Source organism: Castor canadensis, chromosome 4 (assembly GCF_047511655.1).
Source record: "Castor canadensis chromosome 4, mCasCan1.hap1v2, whole genome shotgun sequence".
NCBI lineage: Eukaryota > Metazoa > Chordata > Mammalia > Rodentia > Castoridae > Castor > Castor canadensis.
Window position 1 is genome coordinate 50,346,617 of NC_133389.1, and position 21,605 is coordinate 50,368,221.

Consider the following 21,605-nt stretch of genomic DNA (forward strand, 5'->3'; position numbering starts at 1 on the left):
TGCCGTTACAGATGCAGATATGTTAACAGTTATGGTAGTGGGAAAGAATGGATGTTCTCTTCTCATTTCTAGGAAATGTTATTAGTTGAGTATATAGTAGTTACAGAACAGGAGAAGAGTTAGTACATTAGGAAAACCTAGGGGACACTGAAGAAGGCCACATAATGAATGGAGGAAGGGATTGGAGTGATGCAGGGAGAGATCATGGAAGGCCCAGGGTTGCCACCAGAAGCTAGAAAGAGGCAAAGGATTCTTCCCTTGAGGCTTCAGAGACAACATGGCCCTGCCAACACCTACATTTCAGACTCCAGAAATATAAAAGAATAAATTCCTGTTGTTTTAAGCCACCTAATTACGCAACCACAGGAAAATAATAGAGAAATAAGAATATATAAAAAAAGAAAAAGATAAGAAATACTGCCAATGTTATATGTATGAATGATATTTTAACACAGGGTTTTCAGGTACACGTCATGTGCTCATCTGGAGTTTTTGCTTTGTACCAAGTTCAGATAGAAGCATCTAACTGGGTATGGTGTTGCATGCCTGTTAATTCCTGCACTCCAGAGGCTCAAGGAGAATTGTGAATTTAAGGCCAGCTTGGGCTACGCAGCAAGACCCTGACTCAAAAACAAAAGTTATTTAGGTTATACTTTAAAATTCTAGAAACCCTTCATATCCCAGAATATATTTCTATCTTTGGTTATGAAATTGTGCAAGAAAATATAAAGAAGAATGAAATTGCTTAGGGTAAAATTATCTGCATCTATGCTCATACGGACTTCCTTTACAACTGTTCATGGTGAAAGACTTGTCTTCATAATATGTGTGTGTGTGTGTGTGTATTTATACACACACATGCATGTATTTTTGGGGAGCTACTAGGGTAATGGAAGTACTCAGGGCCTTGCACTTGAGCCACCCCAAGTCCTTTCGCTTTAGTTTTGTTTTGAAAGTCTCTTGTGTTTTTTCCTAGGCTGGTCTAGACCGTGATTCTCCTATTTATGCATTGGGAGTAGCTGGGATGACAGGTGCTTCCCACCTTAGGGGTTGAGATGGGGTCTCACCTCCAACCACAATCCTCTGGGCTTTGAACTCAGGGCCTCATGCTTGCTAGGCAGGTGCTCTATCACTTGAACCTCTCTGCAACCCTTTCTTGTGTTGAGCTGCCCAGTCAACTATGATGTTCTTGATCTCTCCTTCCCCAGTAACAGTGATTATCGATTTGAGCCACCACACCCAGTCATCTTTATCAATATTTAAGGTTATTCTTCTCTTCATAGCCTCATCTCCTCAAAGAACTCAAATTATTAATAATTCCACATCCTTTTGGATTATAAGATTAAAAGCAGTAGATTTGTTCTTGTTCACTGCTATATTCTAAATGCCTGGAAAAATTCTCTGGCCCATAGAAAGAGCTCAGAAATACTATTTATTAGCTGGGCACTGATGGCTCAAGCCTATAACCCTAGCTACTCTGGAGGCAGAGATCAAGAGGGTCACAGTCCAAAGTTAGAATAGGCTAATAGTTCAATGAGACCCTATCTCAAAAAAACCCTCCACAACAAAAGAGCTGGCAGAGTGGCTCAAGGAGTAGACCCTGAGTTCAAACTCCAGTACAAAAACAACAACAAAAGCACTATTTTTTATTCCAGTGAATGAATAGATGTGCAATTTTCCCCATTCTGATTTCCTTCCCATACCCCATTTCAATATAGTCATGTTAGTTAATGCTATTTTTAAGAAAAAAAGTGCTTCGTTTCATTTTCCTCCAGCTATTGCTGTATCTCCTTTCCTTAATAGCAGTCTCCAATTTTTTAATTTAACAAATATTTACTAGGTATCACAATGTTACAGGTACAATTCTAGGTGTTAGTCATATACAAATCAATTAGAGCTAAGAAAATATATCTGAAAATTCTATAGTTATATAGCTTAAGTTCTACTGAAAAGAAAAACAGTGAGGAAAGTAAACAAAATCTGTAACACATCAGGAAAAGACAAGTGCTATAGAGAAAAATAAAACAGGAATGGCCTATGAATTGAACAGCAAGGAAATGGACTTTGGTGGGAATGTGTGCAATTTAAAAAAGTGTGTTCAGGGAAGGTCTCTCTAAGATGATATTTAGACCTAGACTGAAGAGGGTTAAGGTTGAGAGGATGAAGTCACGTGGTTATTTGGAGGAAAATGTTCCAGCAGAGGGAAGATCAAGTCTAAAGGCTCTGAGGCAGCAAGAAGGTAAATGTGGCTATTGTGTGCACTATTCTACTTCTATTACCTTTCCCATTCATGCCTCAATTGACTTTAGTGTCTGTTTTCATCACTACTTAGGAATTGTTCTCACCAAGATAATCAACAACCTTAAGGATAAATATAATAGACTCTTTTTTCTTGACCTTTCTGAATAACTGGCACTTTTTTTTTTTTGGTTTGCATTTTTTAAAAATTTTTATTTTATTCAAATGTGCATACAATGTTTGGGTCATTTCTCCCCCTTCCCCCACCCCCTCCCTTACCCCCCTCCCTCTTGCCCCCTACCCCCTCGCTACCCAGCAGAAACTATTTTGCCCTTATCTCTAATTTTGTTGAAGAGAGAGTATAAGCAATAATAGGAAGGAACAAGGGTTTTTGCTGGTTGAGATAAGGATAACTATACAGGGAGTTCACTTGCATTGACTTCCTGTGCATGTGTGTTACCTTCTAAGTTAATTCTTCTTTTTTTTATTGTTTTATTATTCATATGTGCATACAAGGCTTGGGTCATTTCTCCCCCACGCCCCCACCCCCTCCCTTACCACCCACTCCACCCTCTCCCCCTCCCCCCCACCCTCTCAATACCCAGCAGAAACTATTTAATAACTGGCACTTTTAATTGCTTTCTCTTTCTTGAAACATTCAACTCCTTTAGCTTTTATACCATACTCTTAACTTTTTCATGTATTATTGGTGACTTATTACTTTCTCTACCTCTGCTCATTCCTTGAAAATACAGGAGCAAGTAGTTCTTTCTTAGCCCTTGTGTCTTATGATCCTACATTAGGGGTTACAAGTTACTGCCTGGAAGGATGAAATGAGTCCATAAAAGTAAAAATGTTCCTCCACTTTCTTCCAAGCACACACACACACCACTCCCCTCACATAATTACAATAGTTTTGGATCAACATTTTAATAAAAAAATCCAGATTCCTAGCTTTTCTTTAAACAGAAGACCTTGAAATCTGGGGCCAGGTAGAGAACCAGGTGCAGCTGAGGCAATGATCTCTTCAGTTTTTCTTCCAACCCAGTTATACATACAGCCTCACAGACTTATGAGTTGAGTTTATAATCTCTGAGATACAGAATCTCCTTAATGATTCTCACTTATTTTATTGGCTTGCTATACAATGAATGTCAAATTAGCCTCAAGTCCATTCTAAAGCAGTAAATTCAGCTGTCCTGGTATCCAATTCTCTTTGGACATGCCATAACAGCTCAAAGTCAATAGGTCTGAAATTGAAGTAATCTCTTCTCCCCTCATCTCACAAACCTGGCATTCCTTTAACTTAGGATGTGGTACTACTATCAACCTAGTGGCCCTAGCTTACAAACTTGAGTCAGCTTGAAAATTTTCCTAACCTTTAGTTCCCCACCTCCAAACCTCCAAATCCTATTTTTTCCTATGTCCTTGCCCCTCCTTTATTGCCAACTTCCACTATAATTTAATATTATTCCAGTTGTTGTTATCTACCTAGCTTTGCCCCACTATAATCTCTTCTCTTTAGTCAGACTTAGTTTTCTAATACACTTGGTCTTGCCAAGTCTTAGCTCATAATTTCTACTTAAACAGTCAATATTTATTGTCCTCCTCCTCCCGGCTTCCTCTACCACTTGAGTAACTCAAGTGGTAGAGTACCTGTCTAGTAAGTGCGAGGCCCTGAGTTCAAATCCCAATACTGCCCCCCTAAAAAGTAAATTATCTACCAAATCAGTATGTTGAAACCTACTATGGTGTTCAAATTTTTGATAATATACAGCTTAGTACCAACCACTGTCAATTTTGTACCTTGAATATTTTAATCAACTTGACTTGATTAAGGCAACTTAAAAGAAATGCAAATAGTATCAAGGTATTATGATATTCAATCATGGTATTATGATATTTAAAAAGTCTAACCCAAGTCAACACAAAGAGGCAACCAGACATTGCAAGGTTATATATGAAGTAATCATCTCCCTTCTAAAAAATGACTTGACTTTGATTAATCCTCCAGATCAGGGATATCCAATAAAACTCTTTAACAAAACAGAAATGTTCTATTATATGTACTAATATGACAGACATTAGCTACGAGTGACTATTGAGTACCTGAAATGTAGCTTGTTCTGAGGAACTCAGGTTTTAACTTTATGTGAATGAGTTTAAATTTAAATGACTACATGTGGCTAATAGATACCATACTGAACAAAACAGCTCTAGACTTAAATTGTGATTAATAGATACCATACTGAACAAAACAGCTCTAGACTTAAATTGTGATTCGCAGGAAACACTAAGAAAAGAGGCAATGTTCAACTAACTATGGAAATGGAATCAGTAAAATTACAACTCAGGAAAACTCTGCAGGACAAAGACCCACTTTCTTCAACAAGTGTTAGGATAGTGGTTACTCTTATACAGAGAAGAAAGACAGCATAACTAATAAGTGAATAGAAGGTTCTGCTTCCCTTGTGTGGGATAGTTATATTTGCCACATAAGTTAAAAAACGGTTTTGCTGTTTTCTGTATTTGCTCTAACAATAAATAATTAAAAAACTTAAAATTCTTTTAAAGGAGGTTAAATGAAAGAGAATATAACAATCTCAGAAAACTAGTTTCAGTGTGCGTTCTGACACATGTAGCTATGAGAGCCCCTCAAATAGCTTTCTAAAGTTTGTCTTTCTATCTAGCAGTGCTAGGGATCCTACCCTGGGTCTTGTACATTCTAATCAAGTGCTGTACCAATGAGCTCCAGCTCCAGCTCAGGTTTTCTTCTAAGACACTAAGCATACATGTAATGGAAATTAATATGCATAATACTAAGAGGAAGACCTTAAATACCTTTAACTAATTTCAAATGACTTGTGAATACAGAATTGATTGTATCTATATAAATAAACATGAAGACTGAGGGATCCTTGAAAAAAATTTATTGGCAAAGTTGAGTAAATCTCTGTGCAACTGCTATAATGTGAGTTTGTTATACTGTTTCTTTGTCTTAAAAGTAAGTTTCAGTCTAGTCTGACTTGTTCTGAATGTATACTTGTTCATAAAATGTATTCCCATCAAAATAATGGCACACCTGCTTACTATCTTTAAACTTAAATTTAAGAATGGCTCCCTGTAGTACTGACTCTTATTATGAAGCAAAATGAACATACTTTTCATTTTGTAGCTCCTGTATCTTCTTTAAATTTTCTCTGTTTTTTTCTTCAATTTCTTCTTTAAGTTCCTTTACCTGGGTTTTATAAAGTGTCTGCAAAAGGAGCGATAAGAAATAAGTGTTTTACACGCAGCAAAAAAAAAAAAAAAGAAATAAGTGTTTATGGTGAGTCAGAAACAGTTCAAGTTTCTTAAATAACATATGGTCCAACAATTTCACTATTAAGTATTTATCCATGACAAATGCAGATACTTATGTCTACACACAGTCATATACATGAAGTTTCATTATAGCATTATTCATTAGCAGCTCCAAACTGGAAGCAATTTAGATATCCTATGAACACTGGATAAAAAAACTGTGGTGCAATTTATACTACTAAGCAATAAAAAGAAAGAAACTGCCAACATACATCCAACATGCCAAATCTAAAAAATATAATGCTAAGTGAAAGAAATCAGGTGCTAGAGTACATATTGTTTGATTCCACACAGATGAAATTCTAGAATAGGTGAAAATAATCAGTAGTGACAGAAAGCAAACAGCTGTTGTGGGAGATAGAGGTGGATGGGGAAGACGGATTGCAAAGAGGACACTACGGAATTTTTTTGGTGAAGAAAATGTACATGTTGACTGTGGTAGTAGTCAAATGAGTAGACACATTTGCCAAAACTCATTGACCTTATGCTTTAGTGGGGTACAATTTATTATATAGAAATTATAACTTAATAAAGTATATTACAAATTTTATTTATTTGGGAAAACATTACCAAGAAACCTAGCAAGTATTGCACATTTGAAAGTTAGATTTTTTTTTTTTTTGTGGTGGTACTAGGTTTGAACTTAGGGTCTCACACTCCCTAGATGTGCTCTACCACTTGAGCCACTGCGCCAGCCCTTTTTTGTGTTGGGTATTTTCAATAGGGTCTTATAAAGTATTTGCTTGGGCCAACCTCAAATCTCAATCCTCCCAATCTCAGCCTCTCAAGTAGCTAGTATTACAGGCAACTGGCAAGATTGGTTTTTGAATGGAATAATGTTAGAAAAGTCATTTCTCTTTTGAGATGGGAAGGGTGGTTGTGAGAGAGGTAACATAAGAATAATATATTCTTATTACAGAAAATGGATTTGTACAAAATTTGTTAGGTTTTTGCCAGTTCCATTAACAAATAATAGATCAGACCCATATTGTGTTAGGTGCTGGAGATACAGCAAAAATTTCAGCTCTGAAATTTTTTTCTCTTTTGTTTCTCTTTTTCTTTTTTTTTCTCTTTTGCTTTAAAGTTCTCTTTTTAGTTTGAAATATAAGGAGAAGGAAAAAGAAATGTAAGGACCAGAAAGTAGCTTTGGAGAACTACTTTTATACTCTAAGCTCAATTGTTCATCCAAGAAATAGCACTTTTCAAAGGAAAAAATTCTATGGGAATGCATAAGGGAAAAGTGAGGACTCAGTCTAGTTTAAGTGTTTATAATTTCTAAAATCAAATAATCCGTTTTGCCTTAAGGATTTAGATTCTCATTTCTTCTCTCTGACTTCAAACAATGACATTGTGAATAATCAATGAAAGGATAAAAAGAAAAATAATCAGATTCAAAGAACCAGATTAATGATTCAAAAAACCAGATTAAAAATAAACTTTCAATTTGGTTCAGAACACCTTCTCCACATGTATGATACCTAATAGAATTCTCACAAGCAATGGAATAAACTGGAACTAAGACACAGAGTCAAGCTTTGTATTATTTCATATAGGCAAAATCAAGAATCCCTAGGAATTACCATGTGCTATCTGACATCCATCCAAAAGCCTGCATGTACATTCTGTGGAAGTACATACAGGGCTCTACTGACCACATCACAAGAGTTGGTAACATACACCCTGAATAATTAAGGTTAACTAATCTACACTCAGAGAAAGATTTTTCAACAATGCCATTTTAAAAAAAATTTTTAAAGCATTCCAGTGATGGTCTAATAAACCAAGAAAAAGACATTAAAAAATAGAAAGTCACCATGTTTATCAGAAGATAAACAATATGGCATCAACATATCAAGAAGCTTTAAGTTATGTGAAAACTGCTCTAACTGTGTTCATATTTTTTTACTTCAGAAATCATTACTTTTAGTATTGATCACATCTGGTTTCTCTTTAGGGCACATTGATCAATATAATCTGAACTTCATACATTTAATTGCACTGGTTAAGGCTTGCAGGATAGGTGGTTCAGAGTACTTGAAATGAAACAGCAGAACACACTTTGGCATAAAAAAAACCCCATCTCCTAATTCCCAGAATTCAACAAGGCCTCAAAGTATTAGCTATAAATATTCATTAATAGTAGTGAAAAATAACTTGGTCTGTAGTAAATTAAGTTAGAATGATACCTATGGAGAAAAAGGCAAATTCATATACAGTACAGAGATAAAACAGGAAGAAATTTTAATCATTAGTTATACCTAAAGGCCACTTTATCTATCTATCTATTTATCTATCTATCCTTCTATCTATCTATTTATCTATCTATCCTTCTATCTATCTATCTATCTATGACAGCAGTGGGATTTGAACCCAGGGCCTCACACTTGCTAGATAGACACTACCACTTGAGCCACCCTTCCAGTCCTCAAAGGCCACTCATGAGCCATATATGAAAATTAATGCTTCAAGCCATCTGAGCTTGATGACAGGCAAACAGACATTTTTTTTTTTTTTTTTTGAGGCAGGATCTCACTATATAGCCTATGCTGGCCTGGAACTCATTATCTTACTGCCTCCAGTCTTCCCCACCCTCAACTCTACCAATGGGATTTCAGGCATACAACACCCTGCCTAGCAACAAAGTCTTATTTATAGCTCTAAGCTGATGGCAAATCTGGAAATGTCTGCACAAATATGGTTATTTCTTCACAACTTAAACAGACCATGAACTCAGATTTAGATATGAAATGTACACATGAGCATCATTCGAAAAAAAAAATCATAGTTTGCAGAAAAGATCTAAGTATCTTGTTTTAAAACATATATATTAAAAATGATTCTCACTTACTGAGAAATACTGCTCAGCTTCAAGTTGATCTTGTAGCTCCCGCATCTGTCCTTCATTTCCTCTATACTGTCTTTATATAAAAGGAAAACAGTAAACAAATACTCCTATTTGTACTACACTTTATATTATTCTTAGTTCATCAAAGTTGCTAAAATAAAAAAGACTCACTAAAATACATCTTTTGTTTTTTAAAATATACTTCATTATACAGTATTACTTTAATTTGGTCAGGCCACACTGGTTTCAACCTGCTCCATATAAAATGATACCATGCAAAATAAAGAGAGCCCATTCCTAAGGAAGGTCACTTTCAGGAGAACATTAATTGTGGATCTATCCAAACTACAAAAATTAAATTGAAATACTTTTTTGGGTAAATTTTTATAGGAAAAAGGAATTCACAGAGATACATTTTAAATGATTTGTATAGCAAATAAACAACTAAAAACAGAGGTCATGAACTATTTAATAATTTACTTTTCTTTTTTTGAGAGAGTATCTTACTATGCAGTGCAGGTTGTTTTGGAAACTCAGAGTCCTTCTGCCTGTTTCCAGAAGTGCTAAGATTACAGGTGCTGTACTACCACCAAGCTCAGCCTTACAATTCAGTGTTATATATTATTTCCTTACAAGAAGGAGGTGTGGAAAGGAGTAATTAAATAAGGAATATGAAGCTCTTGATTAAGATCTATAAATAGACAAAGAAGGAGAAACACACAGAGACAAAAATATGTATATAATGCAAACATAAGCACTCCTCATAACGAGAAAAACAGATTCAAATAGCAACACAATGCAACTCAAAGACACAGATTTTTATAAATTTCATCTGTGGCTGCCAGGTTTTACCTTTGTCATTTTCAGCAAGTAGCAAGCTGTATAGATTGACAGAAAGTACTTTTTTTTGAGATGGAGTCTTGCTATATAGGTCAGGCTGGCCTTGAACTTGTTTGGTAGCCCAAGGTGGCCTCAAACCCCTAATCTTCCTGCCTCTACTTCCTGAATGCTGGGATTATGGGCGTGTACCACCATACACAACTACAAAGTACCTTTTAACTGTCCAGTAAATGCCAAGTGACAGTTACTTGGAGAGAAGAAAAATACAGTACACATTAATTGTTGGCTCTAACAGGGGAAAATAATTTTTATCAATTAAATACAACTTAAACAAAACTAACAATTTATCCAAGAAACACTGCACTACAAAGGAAATTGGCAAGTGAAGATGTTATTTAAAATAAATTTGGAGGATATAAAAAATGCTTAACTTGGTGTAAGGTATACCCATCTTTCATATTTATTTTTGAAGTATGCCTTTCTAAATTACAGAAGCAATATGACACTTTGCTTTGCCTCCATTTCAAGTAAGCAGGCATACCACAACATCTCAAGAGTAATAGAAAAGGAACAAATAGACTTTGCACTCTGAGATTAACCAAAGAAGGGCCAGAGGCATCCAAAGGAACAAAAAAGTCTCCAAAGACTCACCAGGTCTAATTCTAGTCTCCAAAATAATGAAACCTTGAACAGGAATTCCTGTAGAGCAGCTTTAATAAAAACAAATTTATCCTTGACTTTTATAATTCTAGTTTGAAGAAATGTGATTTTTATGGATATGAGAAACTTGAGAAAACTGTGCTTTTTCCATCATAAACAGCCTTACTTAAAGCTAGCAGCCTAGTCCATTTTTTTCCTTTAAATACCTGTATTTTTAATATTAGTGAGCCTGTCCTTCCAAAGTCAGAACTCCCTTGTAAATCTTCTTTGCAAGCAAACTCTTTTATAAATGATTTTTTTTGTTTTCCATTCACAAACTCTTAGCACATAACATGAACACACAAAATATCAAGCACATAAGACAATACTGAACACAAAAAAGAAATCACAATATTTTCAAGACTTACTTTGTAAGCTGACCTAACTCAAATTCTAATAATCTCTTTGCTTCCAATAAAGTATTTATTTCCTGTTTCATCTGCTTTTCTAAACCTTTTAAGTTGTCTGCCTCAAATGCTTGAGTCTTTAATTCATTTTGTAACAACAGTCGCTTATTTGACTCCTGCTCCAGCTGCAGGGTTAGATTCTTCACCTATGAATGAGAAAAATTGGTTATCTTAAATCTGTTTAATAATTTCTGAGGCATTTGAAAGAATACTAATCAAACCTCAAGACATTATCATTCCTTATACTAATAAAGAATACTAGTATTTTAAGAAGTCTCCATTGTTCTTTGTGTTTATTATCAAAGATTTACTATTAAGCCAAATTAATATCCAAATTTCAGACAGATCTTCTAGGAAAAAAAAAATATGGTTTTTTTCTACTCTAACCAGCACGGAAAATTTGGAAAATGAAGCAATTATAAAAGGCACTTTTGGAGGGACATTCCAAAGAGAATTTAAACTTACCTGTTTAATATAAATGTTTGTGTTCTATCTACTCTACATCCTTTCAAAGCTTATAAAACAAATCGAATACTTACTTCAATTTAACAAATATTTACTAAGTACTTACTAGTTGTTGGGAGCAATGAACTTAAATTTCTTAGAATAGTTTACAATGCTTTTATGATCTGCTCTGTCTGCTTCTCTAGTACTATCTTTGGCTATTATATATGATATAATCATATTATCCAGATCCTCAAATGCAACAAACTCCTTCACCTTAGTTCTTAGACATGCTGTGCCTTCAGTCTTCTTTCTTTTCTGGAGGCTACAGAATATCAAACTTAATGAGTAAACTTTCTTCCGTTCTCAACTTAAATGTCACACCCTCTAAGCAAAACTTTTCTTCCTTAGCTCTGAACTACCTTTTTAGTTATTTGCTAAATAACTAAATATCACTCTTGTGATTGCTATTTGAATATTTGTCTTTCTCTCTGGGCTATAATTTCCAAAAAAGTAAAGATTACACCCATCTCATTCACTTCAGTAATTCCAACTCCTAGCACACAGCCAGGTAAGTAAGAGGTGTCAAAAAAGTTTTTAAAATAACTCATTATCTTTCAAACTTTCAGCATACATTCCTCCAGTTTGCTAGCTCTAATATGTATCCTTAATCCCTTTTCTTTTTAGTCAATTCTATGTGTCAGTACCAGATTTTCTTAAAATGTTTTCACCTATAACTTCTATGAAAAATTTAAAGAATATCAATATATTGGTCCCCAAATACCCCCAAGACTACTGTACATATTTTTTCTTCTCTAGTTAGATCAAGTTACTTGTAGTCCCTCACTGATCTTCTTACCCACTCAATACTCAATCTTTTAACAGTATCTTTACTGATAATTTTCCCTCAACCAAGTTAAGTCTTGGGAAGGCTTTCCTACATACAAATAGGAACCACCAAGTTATAATTTCCTTTTATCTCTTTATCAATAGCTTTATAAATGTATACTCTGTACTTTCTATCAATCTAAACCAGTTAAAACTGTTAACATTTTTCTTTTTTAAATCTAAGAGCAATGTTTGTCTTTGGGGTTATAGAATACTGTATAAAGAGTTTGTTTTTCAGCAGATGGTCAGTTTCTTCAGGGGAGGAACTATGCCATTTCAATACAGTTGTATCTACTGTCATGATGCAAAATGGAACAGTTCCTATGGAGTGAGTATTCAGTAACTATTTAAAATGAAAATTCTAAGTACTGGGATGAACGTATAGCAGCAAACATGTATGTATGTTATTTTATTCAAGTCCATGGTATTTACATTATCAATAATGGCTCTTCATTCACAACTGATGATTGTTTTTCTTTTAAATGATGAGCAAAATTAGTGTTATTTTTCTTACTTCATCCTCTATCCTTTCTTTATTTTCAATCAAATGCTCTAGCTTCTGCTGAGATTGTTTCAGATCAACATCTAGCATGGAACATTGTTTCTCAATCTGAACAACTCTATTTTCAGCCTTCTCTCGAGCTTCTCTCTCTTCCTTCAGCTTTTTTTCCATCTCTGCAACAGAAAAAAGTTACAAGCATACATTTAAAGAGTATCTTAATACTGTTAATTTTACCTGCTCTGTAAACTGGTTTTAAATGTCTCTATTGTTTTTGTATTGGGGTTCTAATAGAGCTACTAATTATAGAAGTTCTAATGTTATTTGAGTTGAGAATTATTTTGAATTATTTGACAATCTCTAAAGGAGAAGTTGTAAAATGTAATACCTTCTAAAATATAACCTAGAAAATGTAAAACTTCTAAATCTAGACCCTGGAAACCAAAAGAAATTATCCAGAATCATTTCAGACCAAAAGGTCCTATACAGCTGGAAAGAGGTAGAGGAATAAAGGAGAAAAATGGAGGAACATCAGGTAAAAGCAGAAAAATATGGTTGTGTTACTAATTAATTTTGCATTGTTCCAAAAAAAGTTTTAAGAAGCTTATGGCTAGAATAGGAACAACTCACACGAACAAGATTCTGCAGCCATGTAACAACTACTTTAATTATTATCAGAAGTTACTGGTTTACATTGCAGTGCCTTTTTTTGAGATATGGTAAGGTTCTGAGAAGTTAACTTCTCTGCTGTGATACAACTAGTAAGCTGCACTAGGATTTAAACTTAGAAACTTAGCTGCACCAGTAAAACCATCACCTCTGAATTTCCTTCTCTTTAATCAAACACAAATACCTTCACTTATGTTCTGACATTTGATAGTTTTCCTTTGAGCTGTAGCCTTATACACCAATTGCACATTTAATTTCTCCACCTAGATATCTAACAATCTTATCAAAGGTAACATCTTTTTTTAGGGGGGGAGGGATGGAGGCAGTGATGGAGACTTAACCCAGAGCCTCATGTAGGCTAGGAATGTGCTCTATCAACTAAGCTATAACTTGAGCTTCCAAATTTAAACATGTCTACATAGAGGCCTTTATTTCCCTCTCATCCTCAAACTACTCCTACCCCACTCACCTCAATCTCATCAAATGAAACAGCATTCATTCAGCTGTTCAAATGAAGTCTTTTTGAATCCTTTTTCTTCTTTCCAACTAATCTATCACAACTCTTCATTTTCACTTCTTTCCATCTCTATTACCAACAGTGCATATAACCTACAGTCTTCTAATTGATCTCTCTTTTATCCCTATTCTCTCTCTTCGAAGCATTATCCAGACAAGGTGGCTGGTTGGTCTGAATTAGGGTTTTGTCTAGAGGCATAATAAAGCGGAAAAGCAAAGAAATAGAAAAACCGAGGCTACAATGCAAAAATCAGATGAATTATCAATGAAGTCCAAAATGAATCAAAAAGATAATCAAAGAAAGGACTGAAAGATTAGAAGAAAAGAGAGATTCTGCTAACATTTTTTTTCCCCTTTGGAGACAGGATTTCCCTCAGACTGGCCTTAAACATCCAATCCTTTAGGGATTACAGCCATAAAAAGAAGGTAAGTAGAGTAAAGGAGTAGAAAGTAAAAGTGTGATTTAAGGACATAGCATATGGCTAAACCCAGATACTTGGTAGCAGAGTTCAGGAGGATCATGGTTCAAGGCTCTCTGGGCAAAAAGTTAGTGAGACTCATTCTCAACCAACAGCTAGGAGCGATGGTACGTGCCTGTCATTCCAGCTATGTGGGAAGCATAATAGGAGGACTATGGTTAAGGTTGACCCAGGCAAAAACAAGAAATCTTATCCCAAAAAGAACTAAAATAGGGCTGGGGGTGTGTGGCTCAAGAGGTAGAGCACCTGCTTAGCGAGTGTAAGGACCTGAATACCACCAAAACACAAAAACCCACAGATTTAAAAATAAAGGAAGGTAGGTATATCCTTGCTCCCCCAAAAAGAGCATTTCCCCCCAGGTTATAATTTACAATTTAACTATAAAATAAAGTTCTATTCAAAAACAAATTTTTGTAGGCATTATTTAAAATTAATCTTGTAGAAAATATTACAACTGACACTTACCACACATGGCAACAGACTTTGCTTCTTCAATAGATTGATGTTTGTCAGTTAAACGAGCTTTGGTTACTTTGTGTTCATTTACCTCTTGTTCTAAACGTTGTTGTAATGATTTAAGCTTGTAGTTTAAATCTATCTCTAAATTATTCTTTTCCTGTAAAATTGGAATGAGAGTTGTGTGATAGTGTAATAGACACATGACTGAATCTTACATTTAATACTCTACAAGAGATAAATTATTTTAATACTCTACAAGAGATAAATCATTATAAAAGCATATATCTAAAAAGCAAAATACCACCTTTTCTTTGACCCTCCCTGCTTCCCATCTGAATAATTAACAATGGCTGATGCAGAACAAGTGCTGCTGGTTAACTGAGTATGATTTCACTGCTAGGATAACGAATATGGATAATCTTTCAGTTTATTTTTAAACTTTTGCTACCACTTTTTAAAAATATTAAACTTATCTACATTTGCATCTATAGCCACATTTACTTGTTTTGACCAAAAAACAAAACAAAACAAAATAAAAAACCCCAAACTGGCATGACTTATGCCTGTAATCCCAACACTCAGGAGGGTAGAGGGAGAAGGATCAAGAGTTCAAGTCAGCCTGAGCTACACAGAGGGGCCATGTCTCAAATCACAAAATACAACGAAACAAAAAAGAACTATCCCATGGCAAGTCACTGAAATGTAAAGGAGAATAAGTAAATATATACTCCACTTTTGTTTGTGTACTTCCAAACTTCCTTCTTTTATCCTATTTCTACATTTATACCAGCTTGGCCCACCAAAAAACTTCTGTAACAGAACATATCCAAAGAAAAGGTAAGTAGTGGCTTTTCCAATTATTTTTTCTGAGGTTCTATTCAACCTACAATATTTTAGGGAGGCACTTAAAGTATGTATTAAATCTTTCCCTAGCAAGCTATATTAACAGAGTCCATGAAAATTTTATTGTCTTTTCTATTTTGCTAGTTTTATTAACAAAAATGGAATAAGCATGCATCGCTCGCTATATTCTAATCCTTATTTTCCTTCTTCATCAGGCCTTATAAAGATTAGTACTTTAATCTTAACTATTTACAAATGAACTTGAAAAAAAAACCTTTATGAAAATTCATTATCAAACCAAGGAAATTTGTGATGATCTGTTAACACTAAACATTTAATGCTCTTAAATACAAACAAAGATAATACAATAAAAGTCTAAGTAAGACAATCCCACAAACTAATGAACCAGTCAAACATAGAGATGCTTATATGAACATCAAGAATGAGTGCTATTTACAAAAGCACCTTACAATCTCTGAAAACCACGTTAAGTCATCTACCTTTTCTGAATGATTAAGCATGTCTTGGGCTTCTTTTCTTTCTCCTTCCACTCTTTCAAGATTATGCTTGAGATGCTTCACTTCCTCTTGTAAAGATGTAATTCGAGCTATCATAACCACAAAAAGTGGAGGGGGGTGAATTCAAGCATGATATATTTGATACATTGAAAGAACTTTTGTAAATGCCACAATGTGCCCCCACCCAGCACAACACTAAAAATAAAAACACAAAAGCCCTGTGTTCAGAATTATTGAGATTAAAACTGTATTAAATTTTCTGATCAGATAGAATTTATTAAAGTTTTCTTGATAGTATATACAATAAACATCAATAAAAATATCAATGTTAACTGGATATCATCAAATGCATATTATTTTACAAGTGGCCAACAGATGAAGCCCGAACATGGGTTATAAATCAGACCCAGGTCTTTACTGAATGTTCATTTCTACCATGTTAAAAGTGACACCTCTTAGTTAATTAAGGTATGTACCAGATATTGAAAAGTATTTAGTAAAATTAATCTTAAACTTAATGAACTCATACCTATTTTTATAAAAACTAAGTTCTAAGGAATTCAAGTGCTCTAACAAAGCACATTTTTAGGACCTTTTGGACCAGGCTCAGTGGCTCACACCTGTAATTCCAGCTACTCAGGAGGTGGAGATCAATAGGTTGTGGCTTGAGGCCAGCCTGAATAAAAAGTTAGTGAGAACCCATCTCAACAAACAAGTTGGGCGTGGTGCACATCTGTAATTCCAGCTATATGGGAGGCTTAAGTTGGAGGATCCTGATCCAAGGCTAGCCTGGAGAAAAAAAGCACAAGATCTTATCTGAAAAATAACCTAAAGCAAAAAGGGCTGGAGGTGTGGCTCAAGTGTAGAGCATTTGCCTAGCAAGCACAGGGTTCTGAATTCAAACTCCAGTACTGCCAAAACAAACAAATGGGCTTAGTTTTAACTTATCTGAGGCTCATACTTTGCAATGTCAGCAACTCATATACTTAGTAGCTATTTTCTTATCAATAATAATTATATTATATAGCTTAAAAGAATACATTTTCATATTTGTGATTCACATGGAAACTGGATGAAGCACTCTGAAGGACCGGGAAAAATTCTATACTATTTCAACTACAGTTTAATTGTATACTTGTCCTAGTCTCAGGGACTCTACCTGCCTCCCGTGTTTTAATGTTTCTAAAGTAGTTTTGTAATAAACAAACAAACATTAATTCTTTGTCCTGATAATGTTTGTCTGCTACAGCAGTTCCAGAATCTAGAGAATGATGAAATAATTTTATTTTGTATACACAAAATAATCAAATAATGTCTGTGCTAGAGTGTGTTCATGTAGTAGAAAGAAAGGCCATCCAGTTCCTTTCAAAATTAGAAAGTATGTGTGTATGGAAAGAGACAAAGTAAGTGTACCAAGATGTTTAAATGTTGAAGTTCTGTGTAAAAAAATCATTCCTCTTGTATTTGTAATAAATAGATTTTTAAAACTTGTACAAACATTGTAAATTCAGAGTAAGCTTTGAATTTTCCATGTAGAAACTTATTATAAACTAATTCCTAAGACAAGGCAATGAAAACATAGGGGTTGATTCTTTTTTGGCAGTATTAGGATTTGAACTCAGGGTCTCATGCTTGCTACCAGAGGGGGTCTTACCACGTGAGCCATGATCCCAGCCCCTGGAGTTGATTCTTTACAGATTCCTAGTATCCACATGAAAGAAACATTTTTCTCATTTACTCCATCTAAAAAGATGCTAGGAATAAACTATTACTTATCTGTAATGCATGAAAGCAGGGAAGCTATCCACACACAAAAAATTAAGTAACATAGTGGAAAAAGTACCAAAATATCAGGTATCATAATATAAATGAATTAAAATGCTAATGTTTCTAAAAGATAACAGAGGATAATGCCTTCACTATCTTCAACAAGCCACACTACACATCACACTACTATAAAAGAAAAAATACGGGAGGCCGAAATTGGGAGGACCGTGGTTTGAGGCCAATTCAGGCAAATAGTTTGAGAGACCCCCATCTACAAAAATAAACAGAGCAAAATGGACAGGAGGTGTGGCTCAAGTGGTAGAGCACCTGCTTTGCAAGCATGAAGCCTGAGTTAAAACCCCAATTCCACCAAAAAAAAAACAAAAACAAAAAACCAAAAAACCAGACAAATTGGGAGTATTTAAACTATAAATAAAAAACCCTGTTCATCCAAAGACACCATTAAGCAGAAAGGAAAACCACAGAGTGGAGAATGACAATTGTGAAACATACATTTGATAAAATGACTATTACTTAGAATTAGCATAAAAACTCATACAAACCAATTAGAAAAAAAAGACAACTAAAAAATGGACAAAAGATTTCAGGAGACCAACCTAAGTGAAAAATAAATAATGAGCAGTTGCTTAGTCTTAGGTATCTGGGAAGTGTATATTAACACTCCACACTCAGAATAACTATATTTAAGACTGGTAAGCCTCAGCATTAAGGACACTGAGCAACTATGACCCTATTCACAGACTGCTAGTGAAAGTACCTGATGTACTTACACTACACGATTCCTTTTACACAAAGTTCAAAAACAAGCAAAACTAATTTAGAGTGCTATTAAGTCAGAACTGTGACTACCTGGGGGCAAGGGAGGTAGTAGCTGAGAGGACTTATGGATTTGTGGGTTGCTTGGCAATGTTCAGTTTTGTGGTGTTAAAATTCTTCCACATGGCCAGCCATGGTGGCTCAAGCCTATAGTCCTAGCTACTTGGGAGGCAAAGATCAAGAGGACCTTGGCTCCAGGCCAGTCCAGGCAAAAAGTCAGGGAGACTCCAGTTCAATCAATAAGCCATGCATGGTAGTGTGTGCCTGTGATCTCAACCGCATGCAAGGTATAGGTAGATGGACCATGATGTGAAGCTAGACCTTAGCAAAAATGTAAGACTCTCCTGAAAAAGAACTGAAGCAAAAAAAAAAAAAGGGCTAAAGCGTAGCTCAAGTGGTAGAGCACCCACCTAGCAAGTGCAAGGCCCTGAGTTCAAACTCTAGGACCACAAAAAAAAAAAATTCCTCTATAGTATATTTTTATTATATTTTCATATGTGTACATGTTAAATCTGAATATTTCAAAAATCTCCAAATAAAATATGAAATTTACAAAAAGGTATAAACTTGAGGACTAACAAAACAAAAATAAATAAAAAGGCAAAATATAACAGGAAAATGTATACTAAGAAAAAGATCTCAATGTCAGGTTATTTAGTATCACTTATAATAATACAAATTTTAATTCACTAAGATACAGAAGTCATAAAAATGCATGCCAAAATACGCTGCATGAAAACTTTATAAAGCAGGGTATTTATGAAATACCCATAGCTATTATTGTACTCAATGAACAATCTAAAAATAAAATTCCATTTATAAGAATATCCAAAAATAAAATACCAAGAAAGAAATTTAACTGAGAAAGAGAAAGACACTTGTCCACTGAAAACTAAAACATATTACTAAGCCAAGGGCAGTGGGGATGACCATAATCCAGCTAAGTAGTAGGTCAAAGCAGGAGGATTCTTTGAGCTCAGGAATTCGAAATCAACCTGGGAGACATGATGAAAGCCTGTCTCAAAACAAAACAAAAAGCAAAACAACAAAAAGCCCTCAAAAACACTGCTAAGTAACTAGAAACATGCTGTGTTCATGGACTGGAAGACTTAACATTGTTAAAATGGCAATCTAGCCAAGTGACCTTAAATTCACTAACACTACCAAAATTCCAGAGATCTTTTTTGCAGAAATGGAAAAGCTAATCCTCGGATTCACAGGGAATTGCAAAAACAGCTAAAATAATATTGGAGAAGAACATTGCATAGCAATTTCAAAAGCGGCTGTAAAGCTATAGTGATCAAGACAATGTAGTACTGGCACATGACAGAAATACAGGCTAACAGAATGGAACCGAGGATCCAGAAATGGCAAATATTTCCACATCTATGGAAAATGTTTTTTTCTTTTGTAGTGCTGAGGATTGAACTCATGGCCTCTTGCATGCTAGGCAAGCACTAAGTCACTGAGCTACAGTCCTAGTCATGGACAGTTAGTAATTTTTAACAAAGATGCCAAGACCACTTAGGGAGGGAAAGAATAGTCCCTTCAATGAATGATGCCGAGATAACTGGATGCTCAACATCATTAGTCTTTCAGGAAATGAAAAATAAAATCCCAATACGATATCACTTCATCTCCACTCAGAATTCTGATACATTATTGAGGGAAAGTAAAATAGTGCAGATACCATGGAAAACAGTCTAGAAGTTTCTCAAGTTAAATGATATGACCCAGAAAATCTACACCTAAGTACCCAAAAGAATGAAAACAGGTTGGGTGAGGTGGCTCACTCCTGTAATCCCAGCCAGCTCAGGGGAAAAAAGTTAGTGAGACCCCATCTCAATTAATAAGTCAGACACACTGGTGCATGTGTTATGATCTTAGCTACGAAGAAGGCCACAAGTAGAGGTGTGTCAGTCTGAGGCCACCATGGAGAAAAGTGTGAGACCCTACCCAAAAAGTAACTAGAGCAAAAAAGAGCTGGGGGCGTGGCTCAAGTGAAAAGAGTGTCTGCCTACCAAAGCACAAGCCCCTGAGTTCAAACCTCAGTTCAGTAAAAAAACAAAAAGTAAAAAGACAAAAAGAAAGAACTGAAAACAGGTATTCCAGTGAATACTGTATACAAATGTTCAAGGCATTGCTATTCACAATAGCAAAAGGGTAAAAGCAATCCAGTCGTCCACCAAGCTATACAAAATGTGGCACATACATGCTACATGTGTGGATGAGCCTTAAAAACATTACACACTATGTGAAAAAAGCCTGACACAAAAGGTCACATATTGTATGATGAAATTTGCAAGAAATAGCCAGAACAAGTAAAATCAGAGATAGAAAGAAGACTGCAGGCTGCCAGGGGCTAGTTGGAAATAGAGGCACAGTTTAATGAATACAGAATTTTCTTTTAGGGTAATGAAAATGTTTTGAAACTAGATAGAGGGGGTAGCTGTACAAAATTTTCAATGTCCTAAATGCTACTTAACTGTACACCTTTAAATGGCTAACTTTTTGTTATAGGAATTTCACTTCAATAAAAAAATATAGAGGAGCAAAAGCTGTTAGAAACAAAAGGGGGCTATGGGAAAAAAAGTTAAAACTTCTTAAAAACATTTTTCAAAATTTGACAAAGACAACCAATAAATAGGATATTGGAAAGCTAATGAGATTATAACATTGATAGAAAGATGCTAGGTAAAAAAAAAAAAAACAAACCACCTGCAGAATTTTGAAATGCCCATTTAACAGTCAAAAGCAAAACAAAAAAGGATTACAAAGCCCCAAAAAATCCAAAAAAGTACAAATGTTGTAATAGTTTCAGAATGCAATATAATAAATTAAAAATTACAAAAAATAATTTCTGATTTTAGCCCATTAAAATGATCTACAAACACTGACCAATCCAGTGATAGTGAAAACCCATAGCATCCAAATGATAGTCACAGCCACTAAAAGGAACTAGGATCTCTTGGGAAATGAATGCTTTCAGGTCTGAGACAGAAAAGGATCCTGGAAAATTCATGCATGGCAAAAAGAAAGGATGCTATTCAAGACTTACTTTGGGTAGTGTCTAAACTTGAAGTTCCCAACAGCCTTAAATGTGCATCAATAATACTGTAATAGACTAGCATACATACATACGTACATATATTCATGAGTTCATAAATATATTTTTAAAGTTCATGGTCACCTTTGGAGGACGATGGGGAGACAGATAAGATATTTTGGTTCTGCAACTTTGATAATTGAAGACTCAAGTATTTAACCTCTCTTTTATAACCTGACTCTCAAGGT

General features: G+C 34.9%; 1 protein-coding gene across 2 annotated transcripts in view; it reads right to left on the bottom strand.

Annotated features, from left to right (window-relative positions):
- Rock1 (Rho associated coiled-coil containing protein kinase 1) overlaps nucleotides 1-21,605 on the bottom strand; it is a 123,859-nt gene that overhangs the window by 27,641 nt on the left and 74,613 nt on the right. For both annotated transcript variants that reach the window (XM_020169080.2, XM_020169079.2), the window contains exons 17-22: nucleotides 15,690-15,796; nucleotides 14,353-14,503; nucleotides 12,239-12,399; nucleotides 10,354-10,538; nucleotides 8,450-8,519; nucleotides 5,400-5,494 (exon numbers count right to left, since the gene is read on the bottom strand). In XM_020169080.2, the coding sequence (XP_020024669.2) occupies nucleotides 5,400-5,494; nucleotides 8,450-8,519; nucleotides 10,354-10,538; nucleotides 12,239-12,399; nucleotides 14,353-14,503; nucleotides 15,690-15,796 (769 nt within the window). The remainder of the gene's footprint in view (nucleotides 1-5,399; nucleotides 5,495-8,449; nucleotides 8,520-10,353; nucleotides 10,539-12,238; nucleotides 12,400-14,352; nucleotides 14,504-15,689; nucleotides 15,797-21,605) is intronic.